Source organism: Lutzomyia longipalpis, chromosome 3 (assembly GCF_024334085.1).
Source record: "Lutzomyia longipalpis isolate SR_M1_2022 chromosome 3, ASM2433408v1".
Classification (NCBI taxonomy): domain Eukaryota; kingdom Metazoa; phylum Arthropoda; class Insecta; order Diptera; family Psychodidae; genus Lutzomyia; species Lutzomyia longipalpis.
The window spans coordinates 16,919,581-16,941,295 of NC_074709.1; the positions used below are offsets into that span (position 1 = coordinate 16,919,581).

The 21,715-nt window shown below is 38.1% G+C and overlaps 4 protein-coding genes across 4 annotated transcripts; 2 read left to right on the forward strand and 2 right to left on the reverse strand.

The window, feature by feature from the left end:
* Positions 1–367: 367 nt before the first annotated feature.
* Positions 368–4,315, reverse strand: LOC129794240 (multidrug resistance protein homolog 49-like). The gene is made up of 5 exons (XM_055834931.1): positions 3,109–4,315; positions 1,505–3,042; positions 1,275–1,440; positions 807–1,211; positions 368–733 (listed from the first exon to the last, which is right to left on the reverse strand). The coding sequence occupies exons 1-5, from the start codon at positions 4,270–4,272 to the stop codon at positions 395–397; spliced, it is 3,612 nt and encodes a 1,203-aa protein (XP_055690906.1). The 5' UTR covers positions 4,273–4,315; the 3' UTR covers positions 368–394.
* Positions 4,316–5,648: 1,333 nt separating this feature from the next.
* On the forward strand, positions 5,649–10,355 carry LOC129794239 (multidrug resistance protein homolog 49-like). The gene is made up of 6 exons (XM_055834930.1): positions 5,649–5,913; positions 5,986–7,266; positions 7,485–9,028; positions 9,085–9,241; positions 9,309–9,713; positions 9,788–10,355. Exons 1-6 carry the CDS (start codon positions 5,854–5,856, stop codon positions 10,124–10,126), a joined length of 3,786 nt encoding a protein of 1,261 aa, XP_055690905.1. The 5' UTR covers positions 5,649–5,853; the 3' UTR covers positions 10,127–10,355.
* Positions 10,356–10,788: 433 nt separating this feature from the next.
* LOC129791528 (multidrug resistance protein homolog 49-like) lies at positions 10,789–15,560 on the forward strand. The gene is made up of 6 exons (XM_055829687.1): positions 10,789–11,961; positions 12,034–12,607; positions 12,899–13,613; positions 13,674–13,830; positions 14,369–14,773; positions 14,850–15,560. Exons 1-6 carry the CDS (start codon positions 10,789–10,791, stop codon positions 15,186–15,188), a joined length of 3,363 nt encoding a protein of 1,120 aa, XP_055685662.1. The 3' UTR covers positions 15,189–15,560.
* Positions 13,964–20,883, reverse strand: LOC129794256 (pre-mRNA splicing regulator USH1G). The gene is made up of 7 exons (XM_055835022.1): positions 20,781–20,883; positions 19,901–20,086; positions 17,678–17,821; positions 16,934–17,075; positions 16,113–16,864; positions 15,823–16,047; positions 13,964–15,755 (listed from the first exon to the last, which is right to left on the reverse strand). Exons 2-7 carry the CDS (start codon positions 19,921–19,923, stop codon positions 15,590–15,592), a joined length of 1,452 nt encoding a protein of 483 aa, XP_055690997.1. The 5' UTR covers positions 19,924–20,086; positions 20,781–20,883; the 3' UTR covers positions 13,964–15,589.
* Between the last annotated feature and the right edge of the window lie 832 nt (positions 20,884–21,715).

Genomic DNA, 21,715 nt, shown 5'->3' on the forward strand with positions numbered 1-21,715 from the left:
AGCGATCACCAGGCGCCTCCATCTTTCAAAGTTGTCAGCGTTTTTTTTTTTTTTTTTTCAAATGAATTTAAAGAGAAGTATACAAAAAACTCTTCAAATAATTTTGGTTAAAAAAAAGAAATAAATATGTAGATTGTAGATATATAGACAAAAATAGGTAAATATATATATTTAAGGAAAAAATTAAGAAAAACTGAGAAAAACAGTTTCATAAATTAATTAATTTATATTTAAAATTCAATTTTAATTTAATTATACTATGGATTTTTTTATTTTCCAATAGAGCGTTTGATAAATATTAATCCAATTAACATTTTTTCACTGAAAATTGTTTTCAAATTTAATTTTTATTTATCCTATTATTAAAAATTTTAATTTATTTTCTCATATTGCATTACAAAGATGCCTGGTAGAGCTTCGTGTAGAGCCCATCGCTGTTGAGGAGTTCTTCATGTGTTCCCATTTCGGCGATCTGCCCGCGATCGATGACACAAATGAGATCAGCGTTACGAATGGAGGACAGCCTGTGAGCAATTACGATGCACGTGCGGTTCTCGCTGGCTTTCTCAAGGGCCATTTGCACCGTCTTCTCACTCTCCGTGTCCAGGGCGGATGTGGCCTCGTCCAGAAGAAGGATCTTTGGCTTCCTCACCAAAGCCCGCGCAATCGCAATCCTCTGCTTCTGTCCACCCGACAATTGCGTCCCTCTCGATCCCAGAGGAGTGTCATAGCCCTTTAAATTTAAAAGGATTCTTTTCATTAAAATTGAACCATTCAAAAAAAATTAAAATAAAAAGGAAACTCACGAGTGGTAGCTTTGTGACGAATTCCGAATGAATTCGAGCCTCTTTGGCAGCTTCGATGATCTCCTCGATGGGAACATCTCGTGAATTATCTCCGTAGGCGATGTTCTCAGCGATGGTTCGATCAAACAGGACGGGCTCCTGCGACACGAGACCCACATGCGAACGAAGACGTCCCAGAGCAAAGTCCTGCGTCGATACGCCATCAACTTCCACCTTTCCCTCATCAGGATCGTAGTAGCGAAGAAGAAGCTGCATGCACGTGGACTTCCCACATCCTGATGGTCCCACAAGAGCTACTGTCTTCCCGGTAGGGATATTCAGATCGAGTCCTTTCAAGATTTGAAAGTCAGGACGTGTTACGTAACGAAATTCCACATTTTTGTAATTAACTTTTATCGAAGATTCCTAAAAAGAAAAGTATTTTTTTATTTATATTCTTTGCTTTCAAATATGTTCTTTTTTGCTTACAATCTTTGGATGATCTTTTATATTGAAAGTGGAATTTCGTATTTTGGATTTTCTATCCAACATTCTCATGATATTTTCTGCTGAAGAAATTGCTAAATCAACATTTGGTACTATATTTAGAGCCACACCAATTTCCCACGAACTGTAGATAATTCCTTCAACAATTCTGTAAAAAGAAATGTATTTTCATATTAGAAAAAAAATTCCATATCTTTCTTAAGAAAACTTACTTTATTACGTCTACAATCGAAATTTGTCCATTTGCCATAAAATGAGCTGCAAAGAAATATGCGATTCCATAGGATAATACGTAAGACGTTAAATTTAGTGAATAAGCAAATCCTCGAAATCTTTTACTCTTCAAAGCTTCCTTCTCAGCAGACTCAAGCTCTCGATTGAACCTTTCCAGGACATATTGCTCCTGTCCTAAACTGGCTAATGTACGAATGTTTGAGATCGCCTCAACGGCTATCCTTGAAGCATTCTCCATGGCTTTCTTCTCATTAACTGCACTGGATTTGGCATATTGAGAGTCAAAGAAGGCAACAACAAGAAGCAATGGAATTGTAATGGAAACAATTAGGGTTAGTCTCCAGTTAATGATAAGTCCTACGGAGATTGCAAAAAGAATTGATGAGATAACTTGAAGAATCCCAGCTAAGCGTATCCCAGTTGCTCCTTGAACGTTTGCACAATCATTGGAGAGTCTTGTGCAAATGGCTCCTGGAGAATTATTTGGCTGATCGTACCAACTCATGTCCTGCTCAAGTGTGGCTTTGAAGAATTTACGTCTTAATTGAGAAGTCAACCGAACGCCGGCCTTTCCAAGTGTGTAAATTTGTAAGATTCCCGCTGCTCCGAGTAATGTAGCCAATAGAATTAAATCAATCATTTCTACGAGAGCAATATCCATGAATTTATCCTTTCCATCAGATCCAAATGCCTCGAAGTAGTCACCGTAAATTAAGGAGCAGAGCGGAAATGATAAACCAATAAAAATTGAACTGATAAAGCCCACAAGGTAGAGCTTCCAGTCAACTAAGCACATTTTAAAAATCCTCCTCATTGTATTAATTGATTTCTCTTCATAAGCTTTTTTTAAAGGAGCTTTAATAGAAGCCTTTTGTGACTGTTCTTTTTCTTCTTCATTTTCATTGTATTCTTTATCTAATAAGTCAGTGTCCTGGAAATTATTGCATTGATCCCTGAGATAATAATTAGTTGGATCAAATGCACGAAGTTTATGATAAATTCCCTTTAGATCAATTAGATCTTCATGCGTTCCTTTCTCCACAACAACGCCTTGATCAAAGACAACAATTTCATCAACATTTCGAATTGTTGAAAGCCTGTGAGACACGATTATAGTAGTCCTTCCTTCTGTAGCCCTATCAAGAGCTTTTTGAACGATCCTCTCAGATTCTGCGTCAAGAGCAGAAGTTGCTTCGTCCAAGAGGAGAATCTTTGGATTCTTCACAACCGCTCTGGCTATTGCAATCCTCTGCTTCTGCCCACCTGACAGTTGCGCTCCTTTTTCTCCAACCAATGTTTCGTACTTCAGTGGAAGTTTCTCAATAAAATTGTGGCAGTTGGCAATCTTGGCTGCCTTCTCAATATCTTCCTGTGTTGCATCGGGATTCCCAAAACGAATATTTTCTGCAATTGTGGTTGAGAAGAGAACAGGCTCCTGACCAACGACGCCAATCTGGGAGCGCAAATGAGCTGTGTTGTAGTGCCGAATGCCGATGCCATCAATCAATATCTCACCCTGTAAGAATCACAAACAGATTTCTTTAATAATTTCTTTTATATAATTTTTTAATACAAAAATTACCTCGCTGGTATCGTATAGACGTTGAAGAAGTTGAAGGCATGTAGATTTTCCGCAACCAGATTGCCCAACTAGGGCAATACTTTTGCCTGACGTCACAGTAAAGTTAACGCCTTTCAGAACTCCTGTTTCGTTTCTTTGAGGATAATTAAAATGAACATTTTTAAATTCAATTTTTCCTTTCAAATCTTCAATAATTAAACCATTTTTGCTAAAAGGATTAATCCCGGGCTTTTTATCGATAATTTTGTAAATTGCTTTGGATGCTCCAATTGCTGAAATGATCGTTTCAACACTTGGAAGGGTCATTATCATGTATTGCGATGCATTCGTTATACAATTTATGATTAGTATGATAGCCTTAGCATCGTATCGTCTCTCAGCTTCAGGATTTTTGGAGTCTCTTTCAATTAAATAGAATCCAATGTAAAAACCTAAACCGTAGTAGATGAAGGTCAGAAACCACATAACACCATTCTGAAGTCCAAAAAAGAAACTCTTTCTTATGCTTGACTTTTCGGCACTTTTGAGACTTTCAGCATATCTCTGACATTCTTTTTCCTCTCCGCCAAAAGCAACAACTGTACGAATTGATGTGAAGACTTCTTCGGAAATTGCTCCAGCATTGGAGTAGCTTTCGAATTCCTTCTCGGTCAGGCGAACTCCTTTCTTTTCGGTGTAGACTGAGAAAAAAGTTGTTCCAATAATGCACATTCCACCAACGGCTAGAGTTAGTTCCCATCCACATAGAAAAGCAGTAGTCAGTTGAAACGTAAATGCAGACAAATTAAATGTAGCTGTTGCAATCTTTTCACCAATAGCGTCCTTTATTAAATCAAGATTGCTTGTAATTTTACTAGCTGCATCAATGTTGCTCTGAGAATCAAACCACGTCATATCCTGACTAAGGATAGACTTCAGGTAAATTCTTCTTATCCTCATTGTCAGTTTCAGAGCAAGATTGTTCATAACATAGATTATCCATCCAATGTTAACAGCTAAAATGACAAAGGTCACCGCCAGGACGTAAAAGTTCACCAAAGCATCCTCTTTTAGAGCTTCAGAGCTTTCTGAAGGTGTAGCATTTACAAGAAGCCTCCCACCTCCAAATAAGGATACCAAGACCGTACTGATCTCCGTTGAATTGGTCGTTGATCGATCAATCATCAGAGCTATCAGTTCGGCGTGTGCAACAAAACTCACTGGAATTCCAATTGAGACTAAGCATAACAAGCCGAGTACACCAACAATGATTAAGTTTTCCGATGGTGTAGTGAAGCGAAACTACAATTCACAGAGCAAAGATAAAACCACAAAAATCTTTAAATTTTTCCTCATGCAAAAATGCGTGATCTCACCAAGTTAGAAAAACCAAACAATGACGTAGACTGTTGCGTAAGACTTTTGAGAAATTTCATCCTTGATCTTTAGTTCTCAAGTTCACAGCTCATAGAAAAATAAACACGCGGCGAATGTTTATTCACTAAAACTTATTAACTTTAAACTAAATTTATGAGAGGTTCTTCTATTTAAGACTATTAATTATTTATTCACAAAAATTTGTTAACTTTAAACTAAATTTATGAAGGGTTCTTCTATTTGAGACTATTAATTATTTATTAACAAAAACTTGCTAACTTTTAACTAAATTTATAAAGGGTTCTTCTAAGTTCTTAGCGAAACTTATAAGATCTTCATTTGTACAATTCACATAACAAACTGAATGATTTTCTCTAAGGAACTACATTTTATACTTATTTTAAGTCTACTTTAAGTGCCTTTTTTACACCTAGAAATAAAAGTAAATATAGTGTTGGGAGAAATAATAACATAAAATATTATATTTAAAAATGAAAAGACGTATTTATTCCTTAATTTTTGCTCTAATTTAATTCGTTTATTAATTGACGATTTATTAAAAATAACTTTTTTTAAATTTTGACGTTAAAAATCGAAGATTAACAAAAATATTAAGGAAAGTCTCAAATATTTTTTGGTGCTGTTATTTTTCTCATATCTGTACAAGACATACCTATGTATCTTTTTTTAAAGAAACACAAAAGCATTCTAAAAACTTTAGTAGCTTTAATATATATCAATAAAATCTTTAAATATATTTACATTCTTCGTATTGTAATCATCATTCTTTAATTTTTTATCAAGACTTTTACAGTTTACAGTTTATTCAATGAGATTTAAGAGCATTATGACGCTTCTCGGGGAAATAAACTTTATAAATAAGCTCCATAGATTCAGAAAAAAAAAGTTTAAAGAACTTAGGAAATCTTTTACGTTAATGACGTCACCTTTGAGAGTGTTTCACTAGGCAAACAACAACTAAGACGTTTGAAATGATGCCTTTAAAATGAATTATTTGTAGGGGAACGTGGTTCAATTTCGACCTCTTCGGCTTTTTTTCAATCCACAATAGCAATTATGAAAGGAAAAACAACATTAAATGAGCTTAAAAGTTCTGAAATCCTTAAAAAAAAGCTCCAGAATATTCTAAACTAAAAGTTTTCTAAATTGAAGTGATCCATAACATTGCATTATTTTTTCTTACAAATTCGAATAAAAATTCATAAATATCGGCGAAAGTAATTTGTAAATTTTCATTTAAAGATATTTTAATAAATTCATTTTATCCTTTCGAGTGATTACTCCAACCAAGAAGTGCTGAGAAGTTTTCCTAAATTAAAAAAAAAATTGTGGAATTATTTAAAAATTCTTTGAAGGACTTTTGCTAAAATGAAAGGAAGAGAAAATATTTCTAAAGAAAAATTAACGAATAGTGGATTTTTCGACTTGGTGAGAATAAATTGAAAATTTGTCCTTCTAAATTTCGTGAATCCTCATGTGCTTCCTTTTTCTTTGCAAAAGTTTCGTTTTGCAACAGGAACTGAAAAATGCATCACAGCTGTGATCCTCGTAATTGTCTTTATCGTCTCATCGGGCTTCCCAATATCTGCGATCGTTTATTCTGAGACAATATCCGTGCTCATTAATCGCCATGACTTTGACAATACAGATCTTGATTTTTTGCTACTTCCACTACTTGGTGGTGGAAAAAAAGCTAACAATGCAACACCGGAGGAGCGGCATGAAGCCATGCGGGAGGATGCAATGGCCGGTTTCCTCATCAGTACGATCATCATGGCAATTTTAGTTGTAATCATTACATTTGCAATCTACATGATGAACACAATCGCCCTGAAGCAGACAATGCGCATTCGCCGTATATTTCTGTTCTCTGTCCTCAGCAAGGAGATGTCGTGGTATGATTCCAAAAATTCTCTGGATTTTGCAAGCAAAATAACGCACAATCTTGATCTACTGAAGGATGCCATTGGTGAGAAACTCGTGACCACAGTAATCCTTCTAGGGGGATTTTTCTTCAGTATCCTTGTATGTTTCTTACACGGCTGGAAGCTAACCTTGGTTATTGGTGGCGTATACACTGTCCTCATTATTGTCTGCTCAATTATTGTGGGAAAATCTGAAAGTCGCCTCACGAAGAGAGAAATTGCCAGCTATTCCGTGGCCGGTACAATCGCCGAAGAGGTGTTCAACGCCATCCGCACCGTTGTGGCCTTTGGCGGGGAAGACAAAGAATGCCAGCGGTATGCAGAGAGTCTCAAGAGTGCCGAAAAATCCGGCGTGAAGAAGAGCTTCTACTCCGGTTTCCAGAGTGGCATCATGTGGTTCCTTGTCTTCGGGGGCTTTGGCGTTGCCTTCTACTACGGCATACATCTTATGGTCCTCGATCTGGATTTACCCCTTCTGGAAAGAGTTTATGATGTAGCATCAGTCCTTATAATTGTCCATTGTCTCGTCAATGGGTCCCAATTTGTCACATTTACCATCCCCAGCGTGGAAATCATTATTTCAGCCATGGGAATAACATCTTTCATTTATGATGTGATAAATCAGCGATCTCTCATTGATCCTTTTAGCTCATGTGGCAAGAAGCTCGATCAATTCACGGGGAATATTGAATTTAAAAATGTTCGTTTCCATTATCCTTCCCGGAGTGATGTGAAGATCCTCAAAGGGGTCAATTTTGTTGTGAAAAAAGGACAGACAATTGGGCTCGTTGGAAGCTCAGGATCTGGTAAATCCACGTGTCTTCAGCTCATCCAGAGGCTCTACGATCCATGTGAGGTAAGCTTGGCAATACCTGGCGTCTCCATGTAATTAATATCAGGCTAAATTTCGCAATGGAGACGCCTGGTTAGTATGAATTTAAACATTTTTGTTAAAATTATAGGTATTTATTTCTTGCCTAAAAAAATCTGAATCTATTGCAATTTCTCCGAAATTCATTTGTTAAAGCTTCAGAATTCAATATTTTAATAATTTTCTTTCGCTGAATTTTCCAGGGCGATGTTCTTGTGGATGGTGTAAATATTAAACATCTCAACATTGCCTACCTTCGGTCCCAGATTGGCGTCGTTGGTCAGGAGCCAGTCCTCTTCTCAACCACAATTGCGGAGAATATTCGTTTTGGGAATCCTGAAGCAACACAGGAAGACATTGAAAAAGCAGCAAAAATTGCCAATTGCCACAGTTTTATTGAAAAGCTTCCGGAGAAGTATGACACGGTACTGGGAGAGAACGGAGCTCAACTGTCTGGTGGGCAAAAGCAGAGAATTGCCATTGCAAGAGCCATTGTGAGGAATCCCAAAATCCTTCTTCTTGATGAAGCCACATCCGCTCTGGACACTGAATCTGAGAGGGTGGTACAGAAAGCTCTTGATAAAGCATCTGAGGGGCGAACAACACTCACTGTCTCCCATAGGCTGTCAACTCTTCGAAATGCAGACTATATAATTGTTTTCCTGCAAGGAGAAATTGTTGAACATGGAACCCAGGAAGATCTCATGAAGCTACAAGGACATTTCTATAATCTCCACATGGCTAATCAAGGCAGAGAAGACGAAGAGATTGTCAAAGGAGATTCCACAGTGGGTGAAATAAGGAAATTGTCACTAAAAGAAGATGAATCTGCTGATGATGATTATCAAAGAGAACGGGGGTTGTCGCTGAAGCCGAGCCGGAAGAAGGCTAAAAAGGGCACAATTAGACGTATTATGAGATTGAGTTTTAGAGAATGGCACCTCATGCTTTTCGGATGCCTCTGCTCAATCGTGGTTGGATCTTCATTCCCCATTAGTGGAATTTTGTACGGAATGTACTTTGAGGCTTTTGATGTATCCAGCGAGTCTGACAAAGATAAAATCTACAACGTTGCCTTAAATGCTACCATCTATTCAATAATTCTTGCAGCTGCCGCCGGTCTTGCAGCTCTCTTTGAAGCATTCTCCTTTGGAACGGCTGGAGTACGTCTCACATCGTTGCTGCGGAAGTGGTCTTTCAGCACAGTCATCAGACAGGAAATGTCGTGGTTTGATGATCCAAAGAATTCCGTTGGAGCTCTTTCAGCACGCCTCTCGACGGATTGTGCAAATGTTCAGGGAGCAACTGGAAGTCGTTTAGCTGGTATTCTTCAGGCTACTTCATCCGTACTAATTGGCTTGCTAATTGGACTTATTGCTTCGTGGAAATTGGCTCTTTTGGTGGCCCTGACAATCCCCCTTCTGCTTGCAGTGGCTGTTTTCGATTCTCAATATTCCAAGTCCAGTGCTGCCAAAGAGAAGGTTGCAATGGAGAAAGCTTCCAGCATAGCTGTTGAGGCAATTTCAAACATTAGAACAGTGGCCAGTCTGGGTAGGGAAAATGAAGTTCTAAAAAAATTCATTGAGAGTATTGACGTAGCTGCAGAATTAGCCACAAAGAGCACCAAATTCCGAGGATTGGCGTACAGTTTGAATCTCACAATGAATATCTTTACTTACGGAATTGCTTTACTGGCTGGAGGATATCTCATGGCTGAAGGGCAGATGCATTACGTCGAAATGATCACGTAAATCTAAAGATTTTTTCTTAAAAGATTTCTTTTTAATTTCTTTTCTTCTTCAGGGTAATTGGATCAATGTTGTATGGAGCGTGGATGATGGGCATCGTGTTGCTTTATGCGCCTAATGTAAGCATGGCTATTTCATCAGCTGAAAGTATTCTCAATCTTCTGGATAGACTGCCTAAAATTAGGAATCCACAGGAGCCAAAAGATGTAGATGTAAGTCCCAAAAATTTCATCAAAGTTCAAAGGATTATTTAATAAATTAAAAAATTTTCTTTCGCAGAATGTAACGGGAAAAGTCTCCTTGAAGAAGGTGAAATTCCGATACCCGAATAGACCAGAAACGCAAATTCTTAGAGGACTGAGCTTGCAAATTAATCAGGGGAAGACAGTAGCTCTTGTGGGACCATCAGGATGTGGGAAGTCCACGTGCATGCAGCTTCTTCTTCGCTATTACGATCCTGATGAGGGAAAGGTGGAAGTTGATGGCGTATCGACGCAGGACTTTGCTCTGGGACGTCTTCGTTCGCATGTGGGTCTCGTGTCGCAGGAGCCCGTCCTGTTTGATCGAACCATCGCTGAGAACATCGCCTACGGAGATAATTCACGAGATGTTCCCATCGAGGAGATCATCGAAGCTGCCAAAGAGGCTCGAATTCATTCGGAATTCGTCACAAAGCTACCACTCGTGAGTTTTCTTTTCATTTTAGAATTTTTTTGAATGATTCAATTTTAATGAAAAGAATCTTTTTAAATTCATAGGGCTATGACACTCCTCTGGGATCGAGAGGGACGCAATTGTCGGGTGGACAGAAGCAGAGGATTGCGATTGCGCGGGCTTTGGTGAGGAAGCCAAAGATCCTTCTTCTGGACGAGGCCACATCCGCCCTGGACACGGAGAGTGAGAAGACGGTGCAAATGGCCCTTGAGAAAGCCAGCGAAAACCGCACATGCATCGTAATTGCTCACAGGTTGTCCTCCATTCGCAATGCTGATCTCATTTGTGTCATCGATCGCGGGCAGATCGCTGAAATGGGAACACATGAAGAACTCCTCAACAGCGATGGGCTCTACACAAAGCTCTACCAGGCATCTCTATGATGCAGCATACGAGAGATGTTTTGATAATTTAGAAATACTTAAATTCTTCTGAAGAAATATTTGCAAAACGAACTAAATTTGTTATGAGAAGTCGTTAAATATTCAACCATTTTTAGTAACAAAAAATGTTTTTTTTTGGCAAAATTCGAAGAAAAAATACTTCAAAGTGAATTTATCTCAATTATTCTGCCAAATAAGATGTACCAAAATAAATGACCACATTCTGTAATTTGGAGTAATAATTAATTAATTTATAGGCAATTAAAACGTGCTTAATGTTACTATAAATCTGCTTATACTCCTGAGAGTGAATTTAAAGTGTCTCAGTTTTCCAGGTGATCTGTTCTGAACCACAAGTGTCTAAATTAAAGGAAAATTTTATATTTTGACCTTCTTACAGGTTTTTTCTCTTAAGTTTAGTTTTATTGTGTTTAACAATGATGAATAAACGTTTTTCAATAATTCGTTTCTATTTCGGGGATTTTATTAATTTAGTAAGCTTGTGATAAGAATTATTAAAAGAAAAGTTTATTAAGTGCAAAAATCTTTGATTTCAGTTCCGTTTTGGTACATTGTCGGAAAATTTAATAATGGTGATGATGGTGGTGATAATGGCGTCAGGGGCATTTTTTATTTCAATGACGGATGTGTCTTACTCAGAAATGGCGGGAATATTTACTGATCGAATGAGGAATACAACAGCCCCGAAGACACTGCTCCTGCAGCTCTTTGGCGGTGGAAGGCCTCTCACAAATGCAACTTCAGCTGAAATTAATGAAGCTCTTCGTGAAGACATTTGGGCTGGTTTCTGCGTGGGAAGCATCCTATTCATCTTGGTAGTTGTTCCGGTAACATTAGCCATCTACGTAATGAATCTCATTGCCTTGAAGCAAACCATGCGAATGAGAAGGAGCTTCCTGAAGGCAATCCTGAGTCAGGATATGACGTGGTTTGATTCTCAGAGCAGCATTGACTTTGCCAGCAAAATTACAAGCAATTTCGATGTGATAAAAGATGCTATTGGGGAAAAAATCGCCATGGCGGTTTTTATTTTTTCTCGCTTTTCAATTGGATTTATCTATTCGTGCTTTCAAGGAGTAAAATTGACTCTCATTATGACTGGCACCCTTCTTGTCATCAATATTGCTTTTTCAATTTACGTTGGAAGATCGCAAAATCACCTCACGAAGAAAGAAACAAAGAGCTACGCTAAAGCAGGTGCAATTGCAGAAGAAACCTTTTCATCTATTCGTACTGTTGTTGCCTTTGGAGGGGAAGAAAAGGAATGCGAGAGATTCGCAAGGAGCCTTAAAGGAGCTGAAAAATCAGGATTAAGGAAGATTCTCAATTCAGGCCTTCAGAGTGGTCTTATGTGGTTTTTTTCCTTCCTAAGTTGGGCATATGGAATATTTCTTGGAATACATTTTATGATCTTAGAAGATGATCTACCCGAACAGATGAAGGTGTACAAGGCAATTTCAATTTTAACGATTGTTTCTTGCATTACGCACAATGTCCAGCTGCTTGCGATAGCTGTTCCCAGTTTAGACGTTATAATGTATGCTAAAGGTGCGGCAAAAACCTTTTACGACATAATTGAGCAAAAATCTAACATTAATCCATTCAGCAAAAATGGACTGAAGGTTGAAGATTTCCAAGGGAATGTGGAATTTCGGCACGTGCGCTTTCAGTATCCGTCGAGAAAAGCAGTTCCGGTACTGCAGGGAGTTAGTTTTGATGTGAAGAAAGGTCAGCGTATTGCCCTAGTTGGGCAATCTGGTTGCGGAAAATCTACATGCCTTCAACTTCTTCAACGTCTATACGACACGAGAGAGGTAATTTTTGTATTAAAAAATTATATTAAAGAAAAAGAAATTATTATAGAAATCTGTTTGTGATTCTTACAGGGCGAGATATTGATTGATGGCATCGGCATTCGGCACTACAACACAGCTTCTTTGCGCTCCCAGATTGGCGTCGTTGGTCAGGAGCCTGTTCTCTTCTCAACCACAATTGCAGAGAATATTCGTTTTGGGAATCCCGAAGCAACACAGGAAGATATTGAGAAGGCAGCCAAGATTGCCAACTGCCACAATTTTATTGAGAAACTTCCACTGAAGTACGAAACATTGGTTGGAGAAAAAGGAGCGCAACTGTCAGGTGGGCAGAAGCAGAGGATTGCAATAGCCAGAGCTGTTGTGAAGAATCCAAAGATCCTCCTCTTGGACGAAGCAACGTCTGCTCTTGACGCAGAATCTGAGAGGATCGTTCAAAAAGCTCTTGATAGGGCTACAGAAGGAAGGACAACTATAATCGTGTCTCACAGGCTTTCAACAATTCGAAATGTTGATGAAATTGTTGTCTTTGATCAAGGCGTTGTTGTGGAGAGAGGAACGCATGAAGATTTGATGAATTCGAAAAAGATTTACTATAAAATTTCCATGATGAATAATGAAAATGAACTTGGAGATAATACAGATGGTGGAAAATTTTCAGAAATAGAGCTAGATGCTCAGACCAAGGAAATCGTATTAACGGACATCAGTGGACAGGATACAAAAAATCATGAGTTTTTACTTCAAAATGAATCCAAACAAACACTTATTACTTCATGGTTATCCTGCTTCTCTGGAGGTGCTTCGAATAATACAATTTATCGCATATTTCGACTAGCTATGAGGGAATGGAGATTAATGTTTTTTGGATTAATCGGAGCTCTGATCATGGGTATAAGCTTCCCAACAAGTACAATTTTCTATGGAAAAATTTTAGGAGTATTTTTACTAAATGACGAAGATGAAATTTACAGTGTAGCTGCTTACAATACAATCTTCTGGATAGCAATGTCAATTGTAATGGGATTAGCAGCTCTTCTTCAGGCTTTCACCTTCGGTAAGGCTGGTCTTCGTCTTACGAGTTTGCTGAGAATAATGACTTTTAGCGCAGCGCTAAAACAAGAAATTGCGTGGTTCGATGCTCCAGAAAATTCCGTTGGAGCCTTAACAGCACGTCTATCGACGGATTGTGCCAATGTTCAAGGAGCAACAGGAATACGTTTAGGTGGAATAATTCAGGCTGCATCTTCAGCACTCATTGGATTAATTATTGGACTGATTATCTATTGGAAGTTAGCATTGGTGGTTGCTATATTTCTTCCTTTGATGCTTTTCTTTGCCTTCTTTGACTCTCAATATGCCAAATCCAGTGCAGTTAATGAGAAGACGGCCATGGAGAATGCTTCAAGGATAGCCGTTGAGGCGATCTCAAACATTCGCACATTAGCCAGTTTAGGACAGGAGCAATATGTCCTGGAGAGGTTCAATCGAGAGCTTGAGTCTGCTGAGAAGGAAGCAAGGAAGAGTAAAAGATTTCGAGGATTGGCATTCAGTTTAAATATTTCTATGTTCATTTTGGCCTACACAGTTGGATTTGTCTATGCTGGACGCCTAATATCAGATGGAGAAATTAACTATATTCAAGGAGTAACGTAAGAATAAAATTGTTATATAATATTTGTGATAATAGTTCGATAAAATTTTTTTTTTAGAATAATTGAAGCGATTTGTTACGGAGCCTGGATGATGGGAATCGTCCTAAATAATTCATCAAATGTTGGTGAAGCTGTTGTATCTGCAGAAAGTATTCTCTCTTTGTTAGATAGAAAACCTAGAATTCAAGACAGTGGAAATAGAAATGACGAAAATGTAAGTTTTTCTTCTTTTTTTTTTAATTAAAAGATTTTTATATCGTTGTTTTTACCAAGTTTTGCTAATTCATTGATATAGAATATTCTTAAAATATTTTCTTTTTTCTTGATTTACAATTTGAGATAAAATATTTCTTTTCTGCGCTCAGAAATCAATAAAATTCTTGAATGTGAAAGAATCGATAGCTACAAAAGATCTTAAAAACTTTATAACAGTTTTTTTTGAAGCAGGAAGCTCCAAAAAGGTCTAGTAGATTAAATATGAAAAAAAAATCCGTTAAAACTTTCTTGGAATTAGGTTTTTATCCTATTACCTCACGCAATAAAATAATTAAAGTATAATTTTTGTTATACATTTTAAATTTATTTTTAGTTAATTTGAGTTCATTCATCGTACAGATGTTAAACAAAACTTTGTTATTTTTATTTATAAAAAGCTAATGCTTTTATTTTATGTAAAAAAAATCTTTTTAACACTTTTTAATCTTTAATCTCATAAAATTAAATTTTATGCCCAATAAACTTTTTAATTCCAGGAAATTGCAGGAGCTGCATCATTTGAAAATGTAAAATTCCATTATCCAACACGACCAGAAGTTCAGATTCTCAGAGGACTCGATTTAAGAATTCCTGAAGGGAAAACAGTGGCCCTCGTGGGTCCTTCTGGATGTGGAAAGTCAACGTGCATGCAGCTTCTTCTTCGCTATTACGATCCTGATGAGGGAAAGGTGGAAGTTGATGGCGTATCGACGCAGGACTTTGCTCTGGGACGTCTTCGTTCGCATGTGGGTCTCGTGTCGCAGGAGCCCGTCCTGTTTGATCGAACCATCGCTGAGAACATCGCCTACGGAGATAATTCACGAGATGTTCCCATCGAGGAGATCATCGAAGCTGCCAAAGAGGCTCGAATTCATTCGGAATTCGTCACAAAGCTACCACTCGTGAGTTTCCTTTTTATTTTAGAATTTTTTTTTGAATGGTTCAATTTTAATGAAAAGAATCCTTTTAAATTCATAGGGCTATGACACCCCTCTGGGATCGAGAGGGACGCAATTGTCGGGTGGACAGAAGCAGAGGATTGCGATTGCGCGGGCTTTGGTGAGGAAGCCAAAGATTCTTCTTCTGGACGAGGCCACATCCGCCCTGGACACGGAGAGTGAGAAGACGGTGCAAATGGCCCTTGAGAAAGCCAGCGAGAACCGCACATGCATCGTAATTGCTCACAGATTGTCCTCCATTCGTAATGCTGATCTCATTTGTGTCATCGATCGTGGGCAGATTGCCGAAATGGGAACGCATTGCGATCTTCTCCGTTCCGGTGGAATTTACTCCAAGTTGTATTCCCAGCAATCTTGAGATTGATCACAAAAGGTGGATATTATGCTTTAATAACTGGAATAAGTTTTTGTTACATCAAAGTGAAGATCTCTTTTTTTAAGAATATTTCTAAAGTCAATCTTAAAAGTATCCCTTAACTTTATATAAAATCCAGAAATTAAGATCTTTTAATCTTGTTTTCAGAGTACAGACCATATTTGAATTTATTTGCGAGAGAATGTTAAGAGATTGCAAGATCGCGAACAGTTTTAATGTGAAGATCGCATGATCACAACGTTTCCTTACATGAGATCGCATCGTATTTTTACTCAAAATTGGAACATAGGAAATTGAACAGTTTATCAAGTTTTTTTTACAAGAAATTTATTTAGAAGAATAAAGAATTTCTGGCACTCAGCCTCTATTATAAAGTGTGTGCTTCATAAGCGACTATCTGTGATTGCACCTGGATTACTTAGAGCATTTCTGCGCTCCTCAACGGCATTCATTAGCTTACGGAAGGGCCCCAATGGTAGCTGAAGTTTCTCAATATCCTGCTCCTTGAGAATCATCAGAATATCCAATGTGATGCGTTCCTTCTCGAAACTGAGAAGAAGAAAAGAGAACTATTTATGTAGATCTCTTTAAAAGAAACTTTTGATAAATTTCTTACATGGGGTAGTACTCTTCAAGGCCAAAAGCCAATAGGAATCGTTCAAGTGGCGTTCGTCCATCCTCCTGATCTGTATCACTCGAACTAGCTACGTCTGTATCGCTGTCAGAGAGATTAAATTGATTCCTTGGCTTTATCTTTTGCGATTTCTTCTTTCGTGACTCATTGGATTCAATTGATGATGCATCCAGAGCCATTTGAGACAGTGTAGCATTTACAGAGCGTCTAAAATGATTAGATTCTCTCAAAATTTATCTAAAAAAAATATTTTAAGGCTTGTGGTGCTTTACCTAAAGGCAAGAGTACCCAGGGAGGGTCGATTGAAGAGTCCCGAAGGTCTCTGCATTGCAATTTCCTCACTGAGATCATCCCCATTGGACACAGCAGCCAAGAAGTCGGGCTGACTCACGGATCTCGAGAGGTTTCCGTAGGAATTTTGCAGGGATTCCGCATCATCCTCCTCATTGCTTATGGTGCCAACTTCAAAGACATCCCGAATACGACCACGTTCTCCCTTTGTTCCATTCGCCGACGCATGCGTGCCCACGTAGAGGACTTCGGAGTCTCGTCGTGTACCCTGCAATGAGCTGACTGTGAGCTTACCCGATGGATCCATTTTGCGCACCCGGAAATCATCCACAACAGCATCCTTGGGCCCATGACGCATCCACTGTGGAATGTGTCGCTGAACACCACGTGAACGGGAGAAAGTTCCACGCACGTGGGAACTAAAGTTGGTCTTATTGTTGTTCTGTGGACTTGCTTCAGTGGCCGCTGCATCGCGTTTACTTCCGCCCAGCGGAAGTTTGCGCATAGCCCGGAGTACGGTGGACGTACGATGGGGCATTGTGTGGACGTCATCGTCATTCTCCTGATTGATCCGTTGCTTGTATTTGTTGTACTTGGCAATCACCTTCAAGCATTCTTTCTCTGCCGTCTCCTGCAGAGCCTTTGCCTTCCGCCGATCCGTCATCTCCAAGTTCGCGATTGCCGTGTCCAGATAGATGAGGATGTCTTCGCGATTATTCAGGCAAGCCAGGTGCTTTAATTAATTAATTGATTAAAACTAATTGTTAAATAAGAAAATCCCATATATCAGAGAAGCCTTTACCTTTGCATTGTGTCTCTCGATGTCCTTTGCATAGAGATTCACGCCAAATTTCACCAAAAAATCCACACACTGCATGTGACCCTTGGCGGCTGCAATGTGAAGGGCTGTATTGCCATAATAATCTGTTTTGTCTGGATTTCCACTAAAAGTAAACCAACCGAAACGCACATGATTTAATCATCTCTCACGAGAAAAAGTCCCACATGGTTTTTTTTTGTTGTGCCCAAAGAGAAAGATCATCGAAGCTGAACTTGAGTACCTCTTAAATTAAGAGACGAATTTATTTTGCAACATTTTTATCGAGATTAATAAAGATTATTTCGGAAAAAGTCAAAAATTTATTATTTATATGAATGTTTGAAGGTGAATTAAATTCTTCATGCACGGGCACACCTTTCTTCGCGAGAGAGAGGGAGTGTAACAAGGAGGGGGTATTGTAAATGCATTATCATTTTCATGAAAAGAAAATGGCAAATAGTAAAGGAATTTCAAACCATCACACTATTGCGTAAAGAGCAGCGATTTTTTCGTTGATAAAAACTCTGTCAATGTGAAGGAGTTTTATCGGAGAATACTCCACAATTGCCTATATGAGCTCAATAGGGCTGCCTTATCAGGTGATACAATTGTTTTGACCATCAATTGAGGGTATATATAGGTACGCGATAAGATTAGAAGCCAAGTGCCTTGCTCAATATAAAATCATTTTCATTCGCGAGGAATTCAGAGAGAAAAAAAGCTCACCCTCTGCCAACTAGAAGCCTCAGGGCATCCAAACGACCCACCAGGGCAGCACAGTGAACAGGAGTCATGCCAGTTGCATCTCTCGTGTTTAGCTCCTTGGCTGTGCCTTCCTTAAGGACATCAATCAACCCATCTCTCGCAGCTCTGAAAAAATTAAAATATCAAATTTAAATTGAATAACTTCCTTTTCTATTTTTAACCCTTAAAGGACAAGTAGGTAATACGATTACCTATAAACTTGAAACATTCTATTTTTTCGAATTTAGGACAATAAGTCTTATTTTACGATTAACCCTTTAACGTTTTTTGGGTCATGCGCTGACCCAAAAAATCATAGAATAAAAATCGCGATAAAAGAGCGCATGTTTCAATGTTTTTATGTTTCACGTTGAACGTTAAAGGGTTCGGAGGGTTTCGAAAGGGTTAATATAGTTTATTACCACAATTGACGATGAGTTAGAATACTATAATGAATCATAAACAAATTTTTTTATTTAGTTTATGATAATTAAAGAATTTTCCAACTAATTTCCATGCTAAAAGCACAATTCAAATAAATAAAAGAAATGAGACACACAACAAAGTATCATCTTCACAATAAAAGAGTGAAATTGTGAGGAAAACTACCTCAATTGAGGCTTATAGCTAATAAAACAATCAAAAGCATCATCAAATAAATGAATAGGTGTACAAAAGTTGTATGTTTGATACGTTTTTTTTTTAATGAAAAGTTACGAGATCTCATGAAGATTCATTTGGAGAGATATTAAAAAATTCATAAAAAATATTCCTCATTGCAAGAGCTACATAATTCCATCCAATTTTATGAGACAATTGTGCGGCATTTTCGCTTTTCTTTGCGCACACAGCTTCTTCTTCTGCGTGATTGTCAATTTATGAGATCCCCCCTCATCTTAGATGTTGCTTTCATTTCCACCATCTTCACTTTCCTTCCTCTGCGTGTGTCGTCGAAAAAAATCACGCACAGATCTTCTTGCGGCACCCATTGTGAAGGAATTTTGTCTATGTGGATATTATTATATTTTTTTCTGCCACCTTTTTCCTCTTTGAGATGTAGCAGCGGTGAAGAGGTGCGCGCACCAAATTACCGATGAAGAATGCAAAAATACCACGGAAAATGGATGAGTATTCGAAGAGTGGAAATTAAAAAAAAAAAGAAAGTGTTTTGTGCTCGTTCATTTTGTGTCACAAAACTTTTAGTGCTTTTCACAGAAATTTCCTCAATGTGATAAGACCACCATCGAGTGGCTTCTTATCTTGCTTCGTCATTCACCATTTAACACGGAAATATTTTATACGTTGTGCATTAAGGTATAACTTCTTTATTTAAACACTATGGGGATTTTTGTTGGGTTAATTTTCTTCATGGCAACGAAATAGGGGAGATTGTTTGATTTAAAAGAGGGTGGAAATATTGTACGACATTCAGAATAATAGAACTTTTCATAAACTTCTTTTTGAAAAAGAAAGAACAAATAAAAAACTCAATTTCCGGTGGATTAGGTCACCATTTTTTTGAGCTTCCAATCATCTGGTTAATGAACTTGACAAAATCAAATACAGAGAAATAGCAAGATTTTTTACCTCTAACAGCGATCAGAAAGGAATTTAATAGGTAACACAGTGATGCCACGAACTATTAGTTTTTATTTAGCTGAAAGATTTGGCAACAAATTCTTGAGAAGCTTGACTTTTTTTTAAGAACTGATCAGACCAAGATCAGATTTCTCAATAACTCAATTAGCACACTTCAATCATTTTTACCCCATTTTACGGTAATTTTCTTTGAAATATATTTCTATTTAAATAAATTCGTTAAAAACATTTGTTATTTTCTTCCAAAAAATCATAACTTTGTCAAATTCGTATGATTTCCGCACGCTCAATATTATTATTTTTCTTCTTTTCACACTACAAAAATAATCCTCTTTTTTACAATTCACACGTGTTTTATTTTGTATTGCCTTTTTGTACACAGAGTTAGTTACCTATAGCAAAGTATGTGGGGAGAACAGACTGAATTCCATACACAACAAAATTCTCAGAGTGTAATTTCTATCTCTTTACCGGAAATAATGAATGGCAATTAATGGTTGTATATAATGTACATATACGTATGTATATAGTTACATTGTGTATATAGCATAATATGGATTTTGTTAAAGGAAAGAAGGAGAGAGAGGTGAAATGTTGTGGACTCACTTGTGAAAACGATCCGACGACATGATTCCTCTATTCCATCGACTACAGAGTTCACGAGATTTATCCGAAAAGAAGATTTTCCTGCCACTCGATCGCCCAGATCTTTAGATTTTCTTATAGTGCGATCTTCTTCTCTTTTGCCTGTGTTGTGGATGCACCTGCGATTGTGCGAGTGGATCGTACAGCCTGGAAAGATGATCGGATGTTTGAGAGATTTCTTTGAGAGATGGTATTTCAATCAATCTGCCCCTTTTTGCCCTCGAATCACCCCGCGCGCACACGATCAAGAGCGCGTGAGTTTTGCGATCGCGTCACACATTCACCTCACAGAGAGATCATTTCATTTAATCTTTTTTGTTAAATCCGTCGCTCTTCACATCCGACCAAGTCACACACAAAAAAACCAACTCAACTTTTCTCCCAGAGCGAGAGAATTAAACTACATTTTGCAACACAATAAACAATTAAGAAAAATATTATTTAGTGCAAGAAGAAAAATGTTGTCTGAAAAATTCTCTCTCTCTCTCTTTGGCATTTTCTCAAGAAATTCAGCAAAAGGTCATAGAGACAAAAAAAATGCTTTTGCTCTTTTATCAAGAAGTAGCACAAGATGAAAGAAAAAAAAATTAAACTCATGGCGCAAGTTCTCGGTATTTGTTGGGGCATCCATATTATGAGCAGAAAACCATTGAAGAATTTTTGCACAACACGCACGACGAGACAAAGGCTAAAGCCCATTATTAAGCTTGCTAACTCGCGCAATTCCGCTCTCAATTGCATTTTATTGATCACGCAGCAATTGGTTCCGTGAAATTTGGCGGTCTTGTCGTGTGGAAAGCCACGAAAAAAGGGGCAATGGGGGCCCATGGGGGAGGCCTACCTTTGAGCGCACACACACCTCTCGTGAGACCTCAACGAACTGACTCTTACCGTTACTCGAGGAAGACTAACACCAGGTAGACGATCGCGATGAACTGAAAACCGGTGTAGGCACGACTCACCTCACAGAAGTCGAGCAAAAGGGGCAAAGCACCGAGCCAATTTGACGCTCTTTTCCTTTTATCTTGCGTTTTAACTTTTAATAATTATTTTATCAACAAAAGCAACTATTTTTTTGGAGTAAGTGGGGTAAAAATGCAAAGTTGGGGTAAAACGAATCATGCCTAGAGATATATTTGCTTATTTTTTTTAGGATTCTTAAAATCATATTTATATGCTACTTTACGTGCAGTCATGCATTAATTTATGCGCCACCTAGTATAAATATAGGTAGGTAGGTAGGTACATTTATTATTAGACAAGCCTTGCATTTGTTCTATTTTAATTTTTTTTTATACTTTTAGTTTAACGACAGCTAATTTTCTCAATGATGAACCCTTTAAATCACACATTCACACTCTTCCGCTTCTTTTCTGCTGCTTTGGAGGTATTGGAGGCAATGGAAGTGGTTCAGGTGAGTTTGGATGTTCTATGTTTGGGTGTTTAGCTACCAAGGTACCTCAGTTCGCGTTCCCTTCTTCATTGCAATCGTTCAGCAAACTCTCGCGCCTCGTTACCTGGTCTCTCAGGTGTGCAAAAGAGGAGGTTTCCGCGGTGCTCCCGGGGATGCCAGGGAGGTAGGGGGGACAGTTCTATTAGTCAACTAAAACTCTTGTCGCTTCTGATTACTTTAGCGGATACCGAATATAATTATTGAAACTGCTCCATTTTATCGATCCCCCAATGGAGTGTGTTGTAGGGCAAAAGACACGATATTCTATGGGTGATAAGATAAGCTGCAAATGGGGAGTAATACAGCAATTTTTCACGAATTCC